The 18,944-nt window shown below is 37.4% G+C and overlaps 1 protein-coding gene across 5 annotated transcripts in view; it reads right to left on the reverse strand.

Moving 5' to 3' along the window:
- DDX4 (DEAD-box helicase 4) overlaps positions 1-18,944 on the reverse strand; it is a 66,366-nt gene that overhangs the window by 42,197 nt on the left and 5,225 nt on the right. For 4 of the 5 annotated variants that reach the window (XM_061393500.1, XM_061393502.1, XM_061393501.1 and 1 more), the window contains one exon: positions 15,723-15,783. In XM_061393500.1, coding sequence (XP_061249484.1) covers positions 15,723-15,783 — 61 coding nt within the window. Of the gene's footprint in view, positions 1-15,716; positions 15,784-18,944 lie in introns of all 5 variants that reach the window. The other variant, XM_061393504.1, reaches the window with a different exon arrangement.

Below are 18,944 nucleotides of genomic sequence, written 5' to 3' on the forward strand. Positions count from 1 at the left end.
GTAAGTAAGCTTTAAACCATCTAAATGTGCCGTGCACATGGCATAGGAGGAATTTTACATAGCAATAAGAAAGATGAGTAGACTAGTAGAAAAATGGGCTATAAGAATAGGTAGTCCTCCAAAAGAAAAAAAATGCTGACTCTCAGTCATAATTAAAGACACTGAAAATCAAAAGAAGAATGTACTTTTCCCAACCATGACTGACTTGAACAGTTTGCTAATACAAATCTAGCAGAAGACCTAAATGGGCTTTCCTCATAGCTATGTTGGTAAAGAGTCTGCCTGCAATGAAGGAGACCTAGGTTAGATCTCTGGGCTGGGAAGATCCTCTGAAGAAATAAATGGCAACCTATTTCAGTATTCTTGCCTGGAGAATACCATGGACAGGTTACAGCCCATGGGGTTGCAAGAGTTGGACATGACTTGGACATGACTTAGTGACTAAACCACCACCAGAAGACCAGACATTTCTCCAAAGACAACATACAGATGGCCAACAAACACATGAAAAGATGCTCAGCATCACTAATTATTAGAGAAATGCTAATCAAAACTACAATGAGGTATCATCTCACACAAGTCAGGATGGCCAACATCAAAAAGTCTACAAACAACAAATACTGGAGAGTGTGGGGAGAAAAGAGATCCTCTTACACTGTTGGTGGGAAGGTAAATTGATACAGGCACTATGGAGAACAATATGGAGGTTCCTAAAAACTACTAAAAACATAAGGACCATATGACCCAGCAATCCCAACACTGGGCATACACCCAGAGAAAAACATAATTCATAAGGACACATGCACCCCAATGTTCACCGCAGCACTATTTACAAAAGCCAGGACAGGGAAGCAAGCAAAAGTTCCATCAACAGAGGAAATGAATAAAGAAGATGTGGTACACACAGACAATAGAATATTACTCGGCCATAAAAAGGAATGAAATTGGGTCACTTGTAGAGACATGGATGTACCTAGAGACTGTCATAGAGAATGAATAGTCATAAAAACAAATATCATATATTAATGCATAAATGTGGAATCTAGAAAAATGGTACAGATGAACCCATTTGCAAAGCAGAAATAGAGACACAAACATAGAAAACAAATATATGGATACCAAGAGGCAGGGGTGGGGGGAAGGATGAACTGAAGACTGGGATTCATGTATATATACTATTGATGCTATGTGTAAAATAGGTAACTAATGAAAATCCTACTATATAGCATAGGGAACTCATTGCTCTATGGAAAGGAAATCCAAACAAGTGGAAATATATATATATATATCACTGGTTCACTTCACTGTACAGTAGAAACTAACATAACACTGTAAAGCAACTATATTCCAATAAATATTTTTTTTAATACCAAGACTAGTCAAGGACATAGGGAAACAAGCAGAATCATATACAACACTGAAACTATAAACTAGATCAATCTTGATCCTAATTTTAAAAGAAAATACTTTTTGAAAATATACTAGTATAATTTTTCCTGTGGATATACTCACACGGTAACACAGATACACATAAAAATGTTTTGATAAGCACTGTCTATAACAGCCAAGAAAAACAGTCAAAGGAGAACAGATAAATTACAATCATCCACAGAACACTGTAAAAATCCACAGAACTAAAAACATCAAACAAGTGACATTCTTCAATAGAATGTTCATAAAAACCAACCACATGGAAGGCCAAAATGTAAATTCAACAATTTCAAAAACCAGTATCACATACACAAAATTCTGTAAGTGCAATGCAATCAAATTAAAAGTTACTAGAAGACAAATACTGTATATTTTTGCTTATATGTGGAATCTAAAAAATAAAACATGTCCACAGATATACAAAAACAGAAAAGATGAACAGATATAGAAAACGAAGTAGTGGTTTGCCACATGGGAGAAGGGTGAGGAAGGTATGAAATAGGTGAAGGGGAGGTAAGAGGTACAAACTACTAGTTATAAGGAACTACAGGGATGTAATATACAGCATAAGGAATATAGTCAATATTTTATACTAACTCTGTATGGTGTATAGTCTATAAAAATAGCAAATCACTATATATACTGAAAATTAATATGATAGTGTAACTCAATTATACAATTTTAAAATTCTCTTACATTTGGAAATATATTTTTAAAACACTTCTATACAAAACAGTTCAAAGAAGAAAAATTACAATGGAACTTTAGAAATACTTAGAATTGTATGATAAAATGATATATATCAGAAATTAAATTTTTATACAATAAGAACTGAAAATTAATTAGGTAAACATCCATCTCAACTAGTAAGAACGTTAGAAAAACAACAAAATAAATCACACAAGAATAAAGGAGAAAAAAAGGAGGTAAGAGCAGACCTCCCTGGTGGCTCAGTGGTAAAGAATCCACTAATGCAGGAGACACAGGTTCAATCCCTGGTTCAGGAAGATCCCACATGAGGGGGGACAACTAAGCCTGTGCGCCACAACTACTGAGCCAGCTCTAGAGCCCATGAGTTGCAACTACTGAAGCCCATGCATCAACAGCCTGTGGTCCACAACAAGAGAAACCACTGGAATGAGAAGCCCATGCACTGCATCAAGAGTAGCCCCCACTTACCACAAGTGGAGAAGGCCTGTGCAGAGCAATGAAGACCCAGTACAGCCATAAATAAATAAAAATAAATATATCTTTAAAAAAATGTTAAAAACAACAAATAATGCAAGAGGAAACAGAAATATAATAGTGGCTCAATAAAGCCAAAACCTAGTTCTTTTAAGAAACCAATGAGACACTCCAGGACAAAGGACGGAAAGTACGGAGATGGAAAAAGGTATTTCATGCAAATGAAAATGACAATAAAGTGGGGGATGCAACACTCATATAAACAAAACAGATATCCAAACAAAAGCCATAAAAAGGCTAAAGAAAGACACTACATAATGATAAAAGAATCAATACATGAAGAGGATATTACATTCAATGACACATATGCACTCAATATAGGAGCATCTAAATTTATATAAATATATACATATTTATAAATATAAATTTTTATATTTAAAATTATATTTAAATATTTAAAATACTTATAAATGTAAAAACATATAAGTATATAAAAATATTATACTGTTTGCAGACAAACATGGAGAACTCTATACAGTCAGCAAAAACAAGACCAGGAGCTGACTGTGGCTCAGATCATAAACTTGTTACTGCCAAATTCAGACTGAAACTGAAGAAAGCAGGGAAAACCACTAGAGCCTTCAGGTATGACCTAAATCAAATCCCTTATGATTATAGAGTGGAAGTGAGAAATACATTCAAGGGATTAGATCTAACGGAGTGCCTGAAGAACTATGGATGGAGGTTCCTGACATAGTACAAAAGGCAGTGATCAAGACCATCTCCAAGAAAAAGAAATGGAAAAAGGCAAAATGGTTGTCTTAGGAGGCCTTACAAATAGCTGAGAAGAGAAGTGAAAGAAAAAGGAGAAAAGGAAAGATAAACCCATTTGAATGCAGAGTTCCAAAGAATAGCACAGAGAGAGAAGAAAGCCTTCCTCAGTGATCAGTGCAAAGAGATAGAGGAAAACAATAGAATGGGCAAGACTAGAGATCTCTTCAAGAAAATGAGTGATACTAAAGGGAACAGTTCATGCAAAGATGGGCTCGATAAAGGACAGAAATAGTATGGACCTAAAAGAAGCAGAGATATTAAGAAGAGGTGGCAAATACACAGAACTATACAAAAAAGATCTTCACGACCCAGATAATCACGATGGTGTAATCACTCACCTAGAGCCAGACATCCTGGAACGTGAAGTCAAGTGGGCCTTAGGAAGCATCACTATGAACAAAGCTAGTAGAGGTGATGGAATTCCAATTGAGCTATTTAAAATCCTAAAAGATGATGCTGTGAAAAGTGTTGCACTCAACATGCCAGCAAATTTTGAAGACTCAGCAGTGGCCACAGGACTGGAAAAGGTCAATTTTCATTCCAATCCACAAGAAAGGCAATACCAAAGAATGTTCAAACTACTGCACAACTGCACTCATCTCACATGCTAGCAAAGTAATGCTCAAAATTCTCCAAGCCAGGCTTCAACAGTACATGAACCATGAACTTACAGATGTTCAAGCTGGATTTAGAAAAGGCAGAGGAACCCAAGATCAAATTGCCAATATTCAAATTGCCAATAACTCAAGATCATTGAAAAAGCATGTGAGTTCAAGAAAAATATCTACTTCTGCTTTATTGACTAGGCCAAAGCCTTTGACTGTGTAGATCTCAACAAACTATGGAAAATTCTTAATGAGATGGGAATACCAGACCACCTGACCTGTCTCCTGAGAAATCTATTTCCAGGTCAAGAAGCAACAATTAGAACTGGACATGGAACAAAAGACTGGTTCCAAATAGGAAAAAGAGTACATCAAGGCTGTATATTGTCACCCTGCTTATTTAACTTATATGCAGAGTACATCATGTGAAATGCCAGGCTGGATGAAGCACAAGCTGGAATCAAGATTGCCAGGAGAAATATCAATAACCTAAGACATGCAGATGACACCACGCTTATGGCAGGAAGCAAAGAAGAACTAAAGAGCCTCTTGATGAGAATCAAAGAGGACAGTGGAAAAAGTGGCTTCAAATTCAATATTCAGAAAACGAAGACCATGGCATCCAGTCCGATCACTTCATGGCAAATAGACGGGGAAATAATGGAAACACTGACAGCCTTTATTTTGGGGGGCTCCAAAATCATGGCAGATGGTGACTGCAGCCATGAAATGAAAAAATGTTTGTTTCTTGGAAGAAAAGCCAATGACCAACCTAGACAGCATATTAAAAAGCAGAGACATTAATTTGCCAACAAAAGTCCATCTAGTCAAAGCTATGGTTTTTCCAGCAGTCATGTATGGATGTAAGAGCTGGGCTATAAAGAAAGCTGAGTGCCGAAGAATTGATGTTTTTGAACTGGGGTTTTGGAGAAGACTCTTCAGAGTCCCTTGGACTACAAGGAGATCCAACCAGTCAATCCTAATGGAAAGCATTCCTGAATATTCATTGGAAGGATGCTGAAGCTGAAACTCCAATACTTTGGCCACTTGATGCGAAGAACTGACATTTGAAAAGATCCTGATGCTGAGCAAGATTGAAGACAGGAGGAGAAGGGTATGACAGAGGATGAGATGGTTGGATGGGATCACTGATCGATGGACATGACTTTGAGTAAGCTCTGGGAGTTGGTGATGGACAGGGAAGCCTGGCATGCTGCAGTCCATGGGGTCACAAAGAGTCGGACACAACTCAGCAGCAACTGAACTGAACTGAAATATAGAAAACAAATACTAACAGACCTAAAGGGAGAAATGGATCGGAATACAATAATAGAGACTTTAACACCTCACTGACATCAGTAGACAAATCTTCCAGACAGAAAATCAATAAGGCAACAGAGATCCTAAATGACGTATTAGAACAGTTAGACTTAATTGGTATTTTCAGGACATTCATGCTCAGACTCTTTGTGAGTCTGACACCACAGTTCAAAAGCATCAATCCTTGGCGCTAAGCTTTCTTTATGGTCCAACTCTCACATCCATACATGACTACTGGAAAAACCATGGCTCTGACCAGACAGACCTTTGCTGGCAAAGTAATGTCTCTGCTTTTTAATATGCTGTCTAGGTTGGTCATAACTTTCCTTCCAAGGAGCAAGCGTCTCTTTTAATTCATGGCTTCAGTCACCATCTGCAGTGATTTTGGAGCCCCCCAAAATAAAGGCTCTCACTGTTTCCACTGTTTTCCCATCTATTTGCCATGAAGTGATGGGACTGGATGCCATGATCTTCGTTTTCTGAATATTGAGTTTTAAGCCAACTTTTTCACTCTCCTCTTTCACTTTCAAGAGGCTCTTTAGTTCTTTGCTTTCTGCCATAAGGTTGTGTCATCTGCATATCTGAGGTTATTGATATTTCTCCTGGCAATCTTGATTCCAGCTTGTGCTTCATCCAGCTTGGCATTTCACATGATGTACTCTGCATATAAGTTAAATAAGCAGGGTGTAAGTTAAATAAGCAGGGTGTAAGTTAAATAAGCAGGGTGACAATATACAGCCTTGACGTACTCCTTTCCTGATTTGAAATCAGTCACATTACATCCCCCAAATACACATACTACACATTCTTTTCAATTACACATCCTTTTCAATTAAAACATTCTCTAGGTTAGACCCATAGTAGGCCATCTCATGCGAAGAGTTGACTCATTGGAAAAGACTCTGATGCTGGGAGGGATTGGGGACAGGAGGAGATGGGGACGACAGAGGATGAGATGGCTGGATGGCATCACTGACTCAATGGACGTGAGTTTGAGTGAACTCCAGGAGTTGGTGATGGACAGGGAGGCCTGGGGTGCTGCAATTCACGGGTTGCAAAGAGTCAGGACACAACTGAGCGACTGAACTGAACTGAAGGATACAAAATAAGCCTCAACAAATTTTAAAGGACAGAAATTATTTTAAACATCTCTTCTGACCATAATGGCATGAAGTCAGAAATCAACCACTGAGAAACAAGAAAAAAAGTGATTATTCAGAGACTAAACAACATGCTACTTAAGAAAAAAAAAATGGATCAACGAGATCAAAGAGGAAATTTTAAAAATACCCTGAGACAAATGACAATGAAAACATAACTATATACAAAATCTATGGGATACAGGAAAAGCAGTCCTTTGAGGGAAGTTTACAGTGATACAGGCCTTCCTCACAAAACAAGAAAAACTCTCAAACAAGTAACCTAACCTATTACCTAAAGAATTAGAAACAGAAGAACAAACAAAAGCTAAAGTCAGAAGGAAGAGAGATTTAATAAAAATCAAAGAGGAAATAAATTAAAATAGATATTAAGAAATAGGAAAAAAAAAATCAATAAAACTGAGACCTGGTTTTTTGAAATGACAAACAAAGTGCACAATCTCTGGCCAGGCTGACCAAGAACAAGAGAGAGAGAGGACAGAAATAAAACAAGAAATGAAAGGGGATAAATACCAACCAATACTGCAGAAATACAAAAAACCATAAGAGAATACTATGGACAATTATATGCCAATAAATTAAACAATCTAGAAGAAATGGACAAGTTTTTAGAAACATACAGCCTACCAAAACTGAAGCAAGAAGAAACAGATAATCTGAACAGACTGATCACTAGAAGTGAAATAGAAACTGTAATTTAAAAACTCCCTGCAACAGAAAGAAGCACATTTGAGCCAATTCTAATGAGGTGGATGAACCTAGAGTCTATTATACAGTGTGAAGTAAGTTTGACAGAGAAAAACAAATATTTTATACTAATGCATATACATGGAATCTAGAAAGATGGTATTGATGAAATTATTTGGGGCAGCAATGGAGACACAGACATAGAGAACAGATTTATGGACATGGATATGGGGAGGAAGGAGAGGGTGGGATGTATGGAGACAGTAACATGGAAACTTACATTACCATTACGTAAAATAGACAGTCAATAGGAATTTGCTGTATGACTCAGGGAACTCAAACTGGGGCTCTATAACTACCTAGAGGAATGGGATTGGGAGGGAGGTTCAAATAGGAGTGGATATATGTATACCTATAGCTGATGCATGTTGATGTTGGGCAGAAACCAACACAATTCTATAAAGCAATTATCCTTCAATTAAAAACTAAATTAAAAATTTTTTAAAGTATAGGGACCAAAATATTACTAAAAAAAAAAAAGAAAGTTCCCTACAAATGTTCAGAACTGGATGGCTTAAATGGAAAATTCTACCAAACATACAAAGAAAAACTTGAACCAATCCTTCTCAAACTTTTCCGTAAGACTGAGAAGGAACACTCCCAAAGTGATTCTATGACATCACCATCACCCTGATACCAGGCAAAGACATTACCAAAAAAGAAAATTACAGGCCAGTACCTCTGGTGAATATAGATGCAAAAATTCTCAAGGAAGTATTAGCAAATCAAACCCAACACATAAAAAGTCATACACCATGATTAAGCTGGTTTCATCACAGGGTCAAAAGAATGGTTCAACACATACACCATATTGACAAAAGACAAAAACCACATATCATCTCAACAGATGCAGAAAAAGCATTTGCTACAATTCAACACCCATTCATGATAAAAATTCTTACCAAAGTGGATATGGAGGGAACATATCCAAGCATAATAAAAACTATTTGTGACAAACCCACAGCCAACATAGTACTCAAAAGCAAAAAGTTGAAAGCCTTCCTACTAAAATCTGAAACAAGTATGCCCACTCTCACCATTTCCATTCAACATAGTATTGGAAGTCCTAGCCACAGCAATGAGATAAGAAAAATAAAAGATGTCCAAACTGGAAAGGAAGAGGTAATACTGTCATTATATGCAGATGGCATGATAATATATATAGAAAACCCTAAAAACTCCACACAAAAACTACTAGAACTGATAAAATCAGCAAGGTAGCAGGATACAAGATTACCATACAGAAATCTGTTGCATTTTTTAACACGTACAATGAAATATCAGAAAGGGAAAAGTAATGAAAATTCTTTTTAAAATCACATTAAAAACTCCTAAAAGAGAAGAAAGGCAAAACATTCTCTGAAATAAATCTTACCCAATGTTCTCCTAGGTTACTCTCCCAAGGCAACAGAAATAAAAACAAAAACTAGCAAATGGGACCTAATCAAAACTTACAGGCTTTTGCACGCCAAAGGAAACCATAAAAAAAAAAAAATTAAAAGACACACTACAGACTGAGAGAAGGACCAAGAAGGGATTAATTTCAAAAATGTACAAACAGCTCAATAACAAAAGAAACAAACAGCCCAATTACAAAATGGGCTGAACACCTAAACAAACATTTCTGCAAAGAAGACATACAGATAGCCAACAGGCACATGAAAAGATGCTCAACACTGCTAACTATCAGAGAAATGCAAATCAAAACTACAATGAGGCATAACCTCATATCAGTCAGAATGGCTATCACTAAAAGGTCCTGAAAATAAACCACTATGTTGGCTGTGGGTTTGTCATAAAATTATAAATCCTGAAGAGAGTGTGGAGAAAAAGGAACCCTCCTACACTGTTGGTGGGAATGTAAACTGGTGCAGCCACTATGGAAAACCTCCATACGTTACAGAGGTTCTTTAAAAAACTAAGTTACTATATGATCTGGCAATCTCACTCCTGGGCATATACCTGGAGAAAACTCTAATTTGAAAAGATACATACACCCCTATGTACCCCAATGTTAACAGAAGCACTATTTACAATAACCAAGATATGGAAGAAATCTAAATGCCCATCAACAGAGGAAAGGACAAAGAATATGTACACACACACACAATGGAATACTGCTCAGTCATTAGAAAAAGACAAATAATGCCATTTGAAGCAACATAGGCAGACCCAGAGAATAACATACTAAGTGAAGCAAGTCAGAAAAATGAAGACAAATATATCACTTACATCTGAAATCTAAAAAAGACAAACAGCAAAGTTCTGATTCACCAAAACTGACTCAAGAAAACAAAAACAAAAACTGTCCTACAGAAAGTGAACCAGTACTCAAATCTCTGTATCAAACCTATTTAAATGTAGTTTCACAGGTGAGTTCTAGCAAACTCTCAAAGAACAAATCATTCCAACATTATACAATTCTCCCAGAAAATAGAAAGAGGAATTATTCCCCAATTCATTCCACAAGGCCATAGTAATTATGATATGACAAGACAGAAGAAAATTAAACCTCTTTTACTCATGAGTAGATATAAAATGGAGAAGGAAATGGCAACCCACTCCAGTGTTCTTGCCTGGAGAATCCCATGGACAGAGAAGCCTGGTAGGCTGCAGTCCATGGGGTCGCACAGAGTCGGACACGACTGAAGCAACTTGGCAGCAGCAGGCAGATATAAAATCTCAAAAATACATATTAGCAAATCAATCCCAATAGTAAACTGAACAGGTACAACAGTATGACCAAGTTGAGTTTACTCCAGTATGCAAGGGTGTTTATCATCAGAACATCTAAAAAGGTAATTAATTAACATTAACAGATTAAAAAGTATATCTCCACAGATTAAAGTACATAATACAATTCAACACCATTCATAACCTAAACCATATATTTAGCAAACAAGGGAAAATAAGAGATGTTCATGGTAGCTTTGCTCATAACAACAAAAAAGGAAGCAACTCAAATGTACATTAAAAAAAGAATTCAAATATGTGGTACAGTCACACAACAGAGTTTTACATATATTGTGTTCTATACTGTATTACAGAGTATTAAATATATGGTATATCCACACAACAGAGTATAATTATAAATGAACTACAATAATTGGCAATACAGATGAACCTGGTGGTCTGGTATTTTGTGTGGCAAAAACCACAATACTGTAAAGTAATTAGATTCCAATTAAAATAAATAATAATAATAAAAAGAATCTGCCTTCCAATGGAGGTGACAGGTTTGATCCTTGGTTGGGGAACTAAGATCCCACGTGACACAGGGCAAAAAAGCTACTGAGCCTACACGTCTCAACTAGAGAGAAGCTCGCACGCTACAACAGAGCAGACTCAAATAAGTAAATTTTTTTTTTAAAAGAAAGAAATCTAAAATATCAGAGTCAACAGACTTTAACAAAACAGAGTTTAACAAAAGTGGTTAAACCTGGAAGTCAAGATTTCAGATTATTTTCTTTCTTTTCACCACTATATTTAAGTTTTTTCTTTTTTTTTGTTTTTTTGCAATAAGAATATTTAGATAGTAACTTAGGATAGCATTCATTGCCCTGGTATGTATTTCTGTAATAAGAAAATCTATTTTCATGAAAAAGAAATCAATTAAAAAAGAGGGAGGGGGAATGATTTGGGAGAATGGCATTGAAACATGTATAATATCATATAAGAAACGAATTGCCAGTCCAGGTTCGATGCAGGATACAGGATGCTTGGGGCTGGTGCACTGGGATGACCCAGATGGATGGTATGGGGAGGGAGGTGGGAGGGGGGTTCAGGATTGGGAACATGTGTACACCCGTGGCGGATTCATGTTGATGTATGGCAAAACCAATACAATATTGTAAAGTAATTAGCCTCTAATTAAAATAAATAAATTTAAATTTAAAAAATAAATAAAAGAAATATACTAAAAAAAAAATAGAGATACCAAAGTACTTATTATTCAGAAGGTAAATAAGCAAGCTATATTTTTCATTATTGATTTTACTTCATTAGTCTGAACATTCAAGATCTAATGCTAAGAAAAGTCCACATTTTTAGCTGGTGGCCATTTCAATCTAGCTTATTGATGACTTCACTACAACGTTACACCTTAATGTACTATAGATTCAAACTTTCATTCCTTTATGAAAGTTATCTTTGACACCTCACAGAACAAGGTTTCTTTTGATTACACAATGATCTATGCATATAGATATGTTAAGTATAGAATACTTTCACCCAATTTTCTTCTTTGAATACTTCAAGTACCTACACATGGTTATTAGCCTTTTCCTGGGGTTTCAGCAGGCAGCAATTTCATAAACTTTTGAGAATCAGGATATTCTACATTAAACTGCTGCATTTAAAAGTTTACAAAAGATAAGTGTATCTTGACAACAACAAAAATATTTCATCTAAACTTGACTTCCTTCTATCAAGAGGATTACTCTGAACTTAAGGTGAACATGGGAATTAAATTTGCTTTAACCTGACGAAATCTCTCAACAACCCACCACCTTTTACATTTTATAAACTACCTCTCCACAGGTTTTTTCACATTAGGACAGGCTTCAGTGAGCCAGTAGCTCCCTTAACTATAAAAATGTTTTACTTCATTCACAAATTTTTGATGAGAGAAATGAAACTACCTGGTGTCACCAGGCCCTCTTTCTTACATTAGTTGTTGTTTTAGTCCCAAAGTCACGTCCGACTCTTTTGCAACTCCGTGGGCTGTATATCCCACCAGGCTCCTCTATCCATGGGATTCCCCAAGCAAGAATACTGGAGTGGGTTGCCATTTCCTTCTCCAGAGGATTTTCCTGACTTGGAATCAAACACACATCTCCTGCATTGGCAGGTGGATTCTGTATCACTGAGCCACCAAGAAAGCCCCTTTCTTGCATGAGAGTAAGACTTAAAAGAAGTAGTTACTCAAGGTCACAGAGACTCAGAAAATTCATAGTAACTTAAATTCATAGAAAGTAAACAATGGTTGCCAAGAGCTGAGGAGAGGAGTGATTGTTGAGTTATTGTTTACTGGGTATGAAATTTCAGTTTGGGAAGGTGAAAAAGTTTCAGAGGTAGATGGTGGTCATGGCTGCACAGCAACATGAAGGTACATAATATCACCTGAACAGTACATTTAAAAATAGTTAATACAGTAAATTTCGTTGCTACATGTATTTCTTAATTGAAAAAATACTAGAAGTAGCATATCAGCCTGCTGTGAACTTCAACAAAATCAAAGACTACTGTCATGAGTTTAATTTTCTAGCCCAGGTCCTACCACTTCCAGCTATCTTTCAACTTTATAAAAAAATGTAGGTGAACAAAATGGAGACAAGTGACGGGAAAAACAACAGCTCCCTTATCTTGATTTGTTTCTCTTCTTTGCCAAGGACCTCCCTAAGTTAGTTTTCAGATCCCAAAGAGGCTCATATTATCTTTTAATTAAATATTTTACTTTTTAATTAATTTATTTAATTGGATCAGATCAGATCAGTCGCTCAGTCGTGTCCGACTCTTTGCAACCCCATGAACTGCAGCCAGCCAGGCCTCCCTGTCCATTACCAACTCCCGGAGTTCATTCAAACTCACGTCCACCGAGTCGATGATGCCATCCAACCATCTCATCCTCTGTCTCCTCCTGCCCCCAATCCCTCCCAGCATCAGAGTCTTTTCCAATGAGTCAACTCTTCGCATGAGGTGGCCAAAGTACTGGAGTTTCAGCTTTAGCATCATTCCTTCCAAAGAAATCCCAGGGCTGATCTCCTTCAGAATGCACTGGTTGGATCTCCTTGCAGTCCAAGGTACTCTCAAGAGTCTTCTCCAACACCACAGTTCAAAAGCATCAATTTAAGTACAATATTGTGGTGGGTTTTGCCATACACTGACATCAATCAGCCACGAGTGTACAAGTGTCCCCCTGTTCCAAACCCTCCTCCCACCTACCTCCCCATCCCATCCCTCTGGGTTGTCCCAGTGCACCAGCTTTGAGTGCCCTGTTTCATGCATTGACTTGGACTGGTCATCTATTTCACATATGGTAATATACACGTTTCAATGCTATTCTCTAAAATCATCCTACCCTCGCCTTCTCCCACAGAGTCCAAAAGCCTGTACTTTATATCTGTCTCTTTTGCTGTCTTACATATAGGGTCACTGTTACCATCTTTCTGAATTCCACCATATATATGCATTAATATACTGTATTGGTGTTTTTCCTTCTGACTTACTTCACTCTGTATAGGCTCCAGTTTCATCCACCTCATTAGAACTGACTCAAGTATGTTATTTTTATAGCTGAGTAATATTCCATTGTGCATACATATCACAACTTTCTTATCCATTCATCTGCGGATGGACATCTAGGTTGCCTCCATGTCCTAGCTACTGTAAACAGTGTTGCAATGAACATTGGGGTACACGTGTCTCTTTCAATTCTGGTTTCCTCAGTGTGTATGCCCAGCAGTGGGACTGCTGGGTCATATGGCAGTTCTATTTCCAGTTTTTTAAGGAATCTCCATACTGTTCTCCATAGTTGCTGTACTAGTTTGCATTCCTACCAACAGTGTAAGAGGGTTCCCTTTTCTCCACACCTTCTCCAGCATTTACTGTTCGTAGACTTTTTGATAGCAGCCATTCTGACCAGCGTGAGATGGTACCTCATTGTGGTTTTGATTTGCATTTCTCTGATAAGTGATGCTGAGCATCTTTTCATGTCTTTGTTAGCCATTTGTATGTCTTCTTTGGAGAAATGTCTGTTTAGTTCTTTGGCCCATTTTTTGATTGGGTCATTTATTTTTCTGGTATTGAGCTGCTTGTATATTTTTGAGATTGTCAGTTGCTTTGTTTGCTATTATTTTCTCCCATTCTGAAGGCTGTCTTTTCAACTTGCTTATAGTTTCCTTCGTTGTACAAAAGCTTTTAAGTTTAATTAGGTCCCATTTGTTCATTTTTGCTTTTATTTCCATTACTCTGGGAGGTGGGTCACAGAGGCATCATGTTGTGATTTATGTCAGAGAGTGTTCTGCCTATGTTTTCCTCTAGGAGTTTTAGTTTCTGGTTTTATATTTAGATCTTTAATTTATTTTGAGTTTATTTTTGTTTATGGTGTTAGGTGTTCTAGTTTCATTCTTTTATAGGTGGTTGACCAGTTTTCCCAGCACCACCTGTTAAAGAGATTGTCTTTTCTCCATTGTATATTTTTGTCTCCTTTGTCAAAGATAAGGTGTCTACAGGTGCACGGATTTATCTCTGGGCTTTCTATTTTGTTCCATTGATCTGTATTTCTGTTTTTGTGCCAGTACCATACTGTCTTGATGACTGTAGCTTTATAGTATAGTCTGAAGTCAGGCAGGTTGATTCCTCCACTTCCATTCTTCTTTCTCAAGATTGCTTTGGCTATTTGAGGTTTTTTGTGTTTCCATACAAATTATGAAATTAATTGTTCTAGTTTTGTGAAAAAAGCTATTGGTGGCTTGATAGGGATTGTATTGGATCTACAGATGGCTTTGGGTAGTACACTCATTTTCACTATGTTGATTCTTCCAATCCATGAACATGGTATATGTCTCCATCTATTTCTGTCATCTTTGATTTCTGTCATCAGTGTTTTACAGTTTTCTAAATATAGGTCTTTTGTTTCCTGAGGTAAATTTATTCCTAAGTATTTTATTCTTTTTGACATAATGGTGAATGGGGTTGTTTCCTTAATTTCTGTATCTATTTTCTCATTGTTAGTGTATAGAAATGCAAGGGATTTATGCATATTAATTTGATATGAGTTTGGTTTAAATAGTTGTTATCCTGACAAGTCACCATCACTGTAACCTGCTTCAACACCTGAGTCTACTCTCCTACTGCCTCATATCAGGAATCCTGACAATTCCCATAGCAGCCTGAAAGCCAAACATGCAACTTCCAGGCTGGGCAAAGGTTTTACAGCAAACTCACTAAATCAAAGGATACACTCTGTAATACTACACTCTTTCTTCTCTCCCTTCCTTTAATTCTAAGAGGCTCCCAACCCAAAATATTCAAGCCAGAATGTCTCACTGCTGCCGCTGCTAAGTCGCTTCAGTCGTGTCCGACTCTGCGACCCCATAGACGGCAGCCCAGCAGGCTCCCCCATCCCTGGGATTCTCCAGGCAAGAACACTGGAATGGGTTGCCATTTCCTTCTCCAATGCATGAAGTGAAAAGTGAAAGTGAAGTCGCTCAGTCATGTCCAAGTCTTAGCGACCGCATAGACGGCAGCCTACCAGGCTCCTCTGCCCATGGGATTTTCCAGGCAAGAGTACTGCAGTGGGTTGCCATTGCCTTCTCTGGAATGTCTCACTAGAAAATTTTAAAGACATCCTTGACAAGGTATCTACTAGTCTGCTTCTCATCCAATGCATGAAGCCCTTAACCTAAAAACAGTTCTGCATTTTTGCCTTAACACATACCTGACGATGAAGCCGGAGTCCTGTTAAAAGTGTCTCCATTTGCTCCAGAAGAATACCTATCCTGTAAGAAAAAAGAAAAGATTAGTTTTCTACTTTGAATAATAAAAATGAGTAATCTACCTCATAAATACTAGAAAGTTTTAACAACTGGGTTTTGTCCAGAACAAAACAATTAAAGAATGTAAGATTTCCTGGGTCACTGCATGTTCCTTTATTAACTACTCTAAAACACCTTCACTTTAAAATTGTATGTATAGCATACTAATATATCACTTAAAACAATGGTCAGCAAACTATAGCCACAAGCCAAATCTGGTGGGCCACCAGTTTTTATAAATAAAGTTTTATTGGAAAAAAGCCATCCTCAATTCATCTAGGTATGTAACAGTCTGCTTCCTCTCAAACAAGTTTCTGATACTAAATGCAAAACTTTTGAACAGAGCTCTGAAATTCTTCAAAATCAAATTCAATAATTTAAGCACAAAAAGTGACCTAAAGTTTACAGATAACACTTCAATTAACTGACTGAATTAGAAAAATTACGATTTTTTTGTCAAATAAGTTTCTTTAAATAAACCTAAAGCTGGAGGGAGTGCACCAAGGTAGGTATTAACATCTTCAGGTAATACTTTTGCTCCAAAATTTCTTTTACAAAAGACACTGACTTTAAAAACTACCTTTATAAAGCTCAAAAGACATTCAACTATTTTTCTAACTTACTAAAAACATACAATAAAATCCTTGAAATGGCTTGGGATTTTGATAACTGCTACAGTAAAAAGTTCCAATTTATGATTACCATAGACGATAAGACAAACAAAAAAAGTAATCTAGCTTTCCCGATTTAAAGTGAAACACTGAAGACGTTCTCTTTTCTAGTATCCAAAATACTACTGGATGAATAGAGCCCCCAAAGGGGCTAGTTTTATAAGTGTTATAACATTCAGCTTCATATAACTGATAAAAAGTAATGAAACACCCTGGTACCAAACAACTGAAAAATTATTATTACCAAACAATCTTCAGAAGATGGAATTTAACATCCCACATACATTCTAAGGAAAATTTTGAAAAAAAAAAAAATTTTGTTTCAATAGAATTCATCTTTCATCATAAAAATCCTTAACATTTTTCATTACCTTAAAAATAAGGTAATTTTTATAAGAAATAAATAAGAAATAAGCATTTATCTGCTCCATTGTAGGCAAAAAATTTTGTCTACATTTGCTGCCTCTATTTTCTCACATTCCATATTTCCTTCAAGCTACTCTTGCTAGCCTCCATCCTCACCTCTGCACTCAAAAAGCTTATAGGAAGCATATTATGCAATAAAATTACTACTTTTAAGCTTCATCTTGCCAGAGCTCTCAGCAGCATTTGAAACAACAGACTATCTACTTCCCTCTCTGGCTTAGGGAACACATACTTCCCAGATTTTCCTCTTGCCCCATAGCCATTCCCTCCACAGTCTCCTTTGCCAGCTCCCCAGCTAACGTACCTTTAAAGTCAAAGTGTCCCACAGTTCATGGCAGAGCTCTCTGTTTTATTCCATCCAACTTTACCCACTTTCACAGATTTAAATCCTATTAAAATAGATAAATCCCAAATTTGTACCTACAGCTCTGATCCCTCTCCTAAACAACAACTACTGACTAGTATCCTTACTTAAATCTTTTCTTGCTGCTGCTGCTGCTAAGTCGCTTGAGTCGTGTCCGACTCTGTGCGACCCCTTAGATGGTAGCCCAGCAGGCTCCCCCATCCCTGGGATTCTCCAGCCAGGAATACTGGAGTGGGTTGCCATTTCCTCCTCCAATGCATGAAAGTGGAAAGTGAAAGTGAAGTCGCTCAGTCGTGTCTGACTCTTAGCGACCCCATGGACTGCAGCCCACCAGGCTCCTCCATCCATGGGATTTTCCAGGCCAGAGTACTGGAGTGGGGTACCCTTTTCTTAGGCATGTGAAATTGAACACTGCAAATACAGAATTCTTGATTTTTTTCCCTGCCAAACTGGATCATCTCCATTTCAATAAAGAGCACCATCATCTATCTACTTGCTTCAGTAAAAAAACTTAGCATCACTCTCTCTTGCATTCCCCATATCCAGCCCATCTAGTTCTATCAACTATATGTCCACCTCTATCTCCAGGGTCCTCTCCCTCTCTTCCTTTTCTCTTTCCTTCTCAGATTTCATTTACTATAAATCTTCCATCTTACTATAGTTTAGCCATACTCGATATTTGTTGTTGCTCACTCAGTCATGCCTGACTCTTTGCGATCCCATGGACTGCAGCACAACAGGCATCCCTCTCCTTTACCATCTTCCAGAGGTTGTTCAAAGTCATGTCCATTGAGTCACATGATGCCATCCAACCATCTCATCCTCTGTCATCCCCGTCTCCTCCTGCCATCAGTCTTTCCCAGCATCAGGGTATTTTCTAATGAGTCTGCTCTTCAAATCAGGTAGCCAAAATATTCAGGACTGATTTCCTTTAGGATTGACAGGTTTGATCTCCTAGCAGTCCAAGGGACTCTCAAGAGTCTTCTCCAACATCACAGTTCAAAAGGATCAATCCTTGGCACTTAGCCTTCTTTACGGTCCAACTTCACACCCATACATGACTATTCAAAAAACCACAGCTTTGTCTAGATGGACCTTTGTTGACAAAGTAATGTCTCTACTTTTTAATATACTGTCTAGGATGGTCATAGCTTTTCTTCCAAGGAACAAGCATCTTTTAATTTCATGGCTGCAGTCACCATCTGCAGTGATTCTAGAACCCAAAAAAAATGGTCTCTCACTGTTTCCATTGTTTCCCCATCTATTTGCCACAAAGTGATGAGACCAGATACCATGATCTTTGTTTTTTGAATGTTAAATTTTAAGCCAGCCTTTTCACTCTCCTCATTCATTTTCATCAAGAGGCTCTTTAGTTCCTCTTCGCTTTCGACCATAAGGCTGATATCATCTGCATATCTGAGGTTATTGATATTTCTCCTGGGAATCTCGATTCCAGCTTGTGCTACATTCAGCCTGGCATTTCACATGATGTACTCTGCATATAAGTTAAATAAGCAGGGTGACAATATACAGCGTTGACGTACTCCTTTCCCAATTTGGAACCAAACCATTGTTTCATGTCCAGTTCTAACTGTTGCTTCTGGCCTTGCATACAGGTTTCTCAGGAGGCAGGTCAGGTGGTCTGGTATTTCCATCTCTTTAAG

The sequence above is a fragment of the Bos javanicus genome, chromosome 20, assembly GCF_032452875.1.
Source record: "Bos javanicus breed banteng chromosome 20, ARS-OSU_banteng_1.0, whole genome shotgun sequence".
Lineage (NCBI taxonomy): Eukaryota > Metazoa > Chordata > Mammalia > Artiodactyla > Bovidae > Bos > Bos javanicus.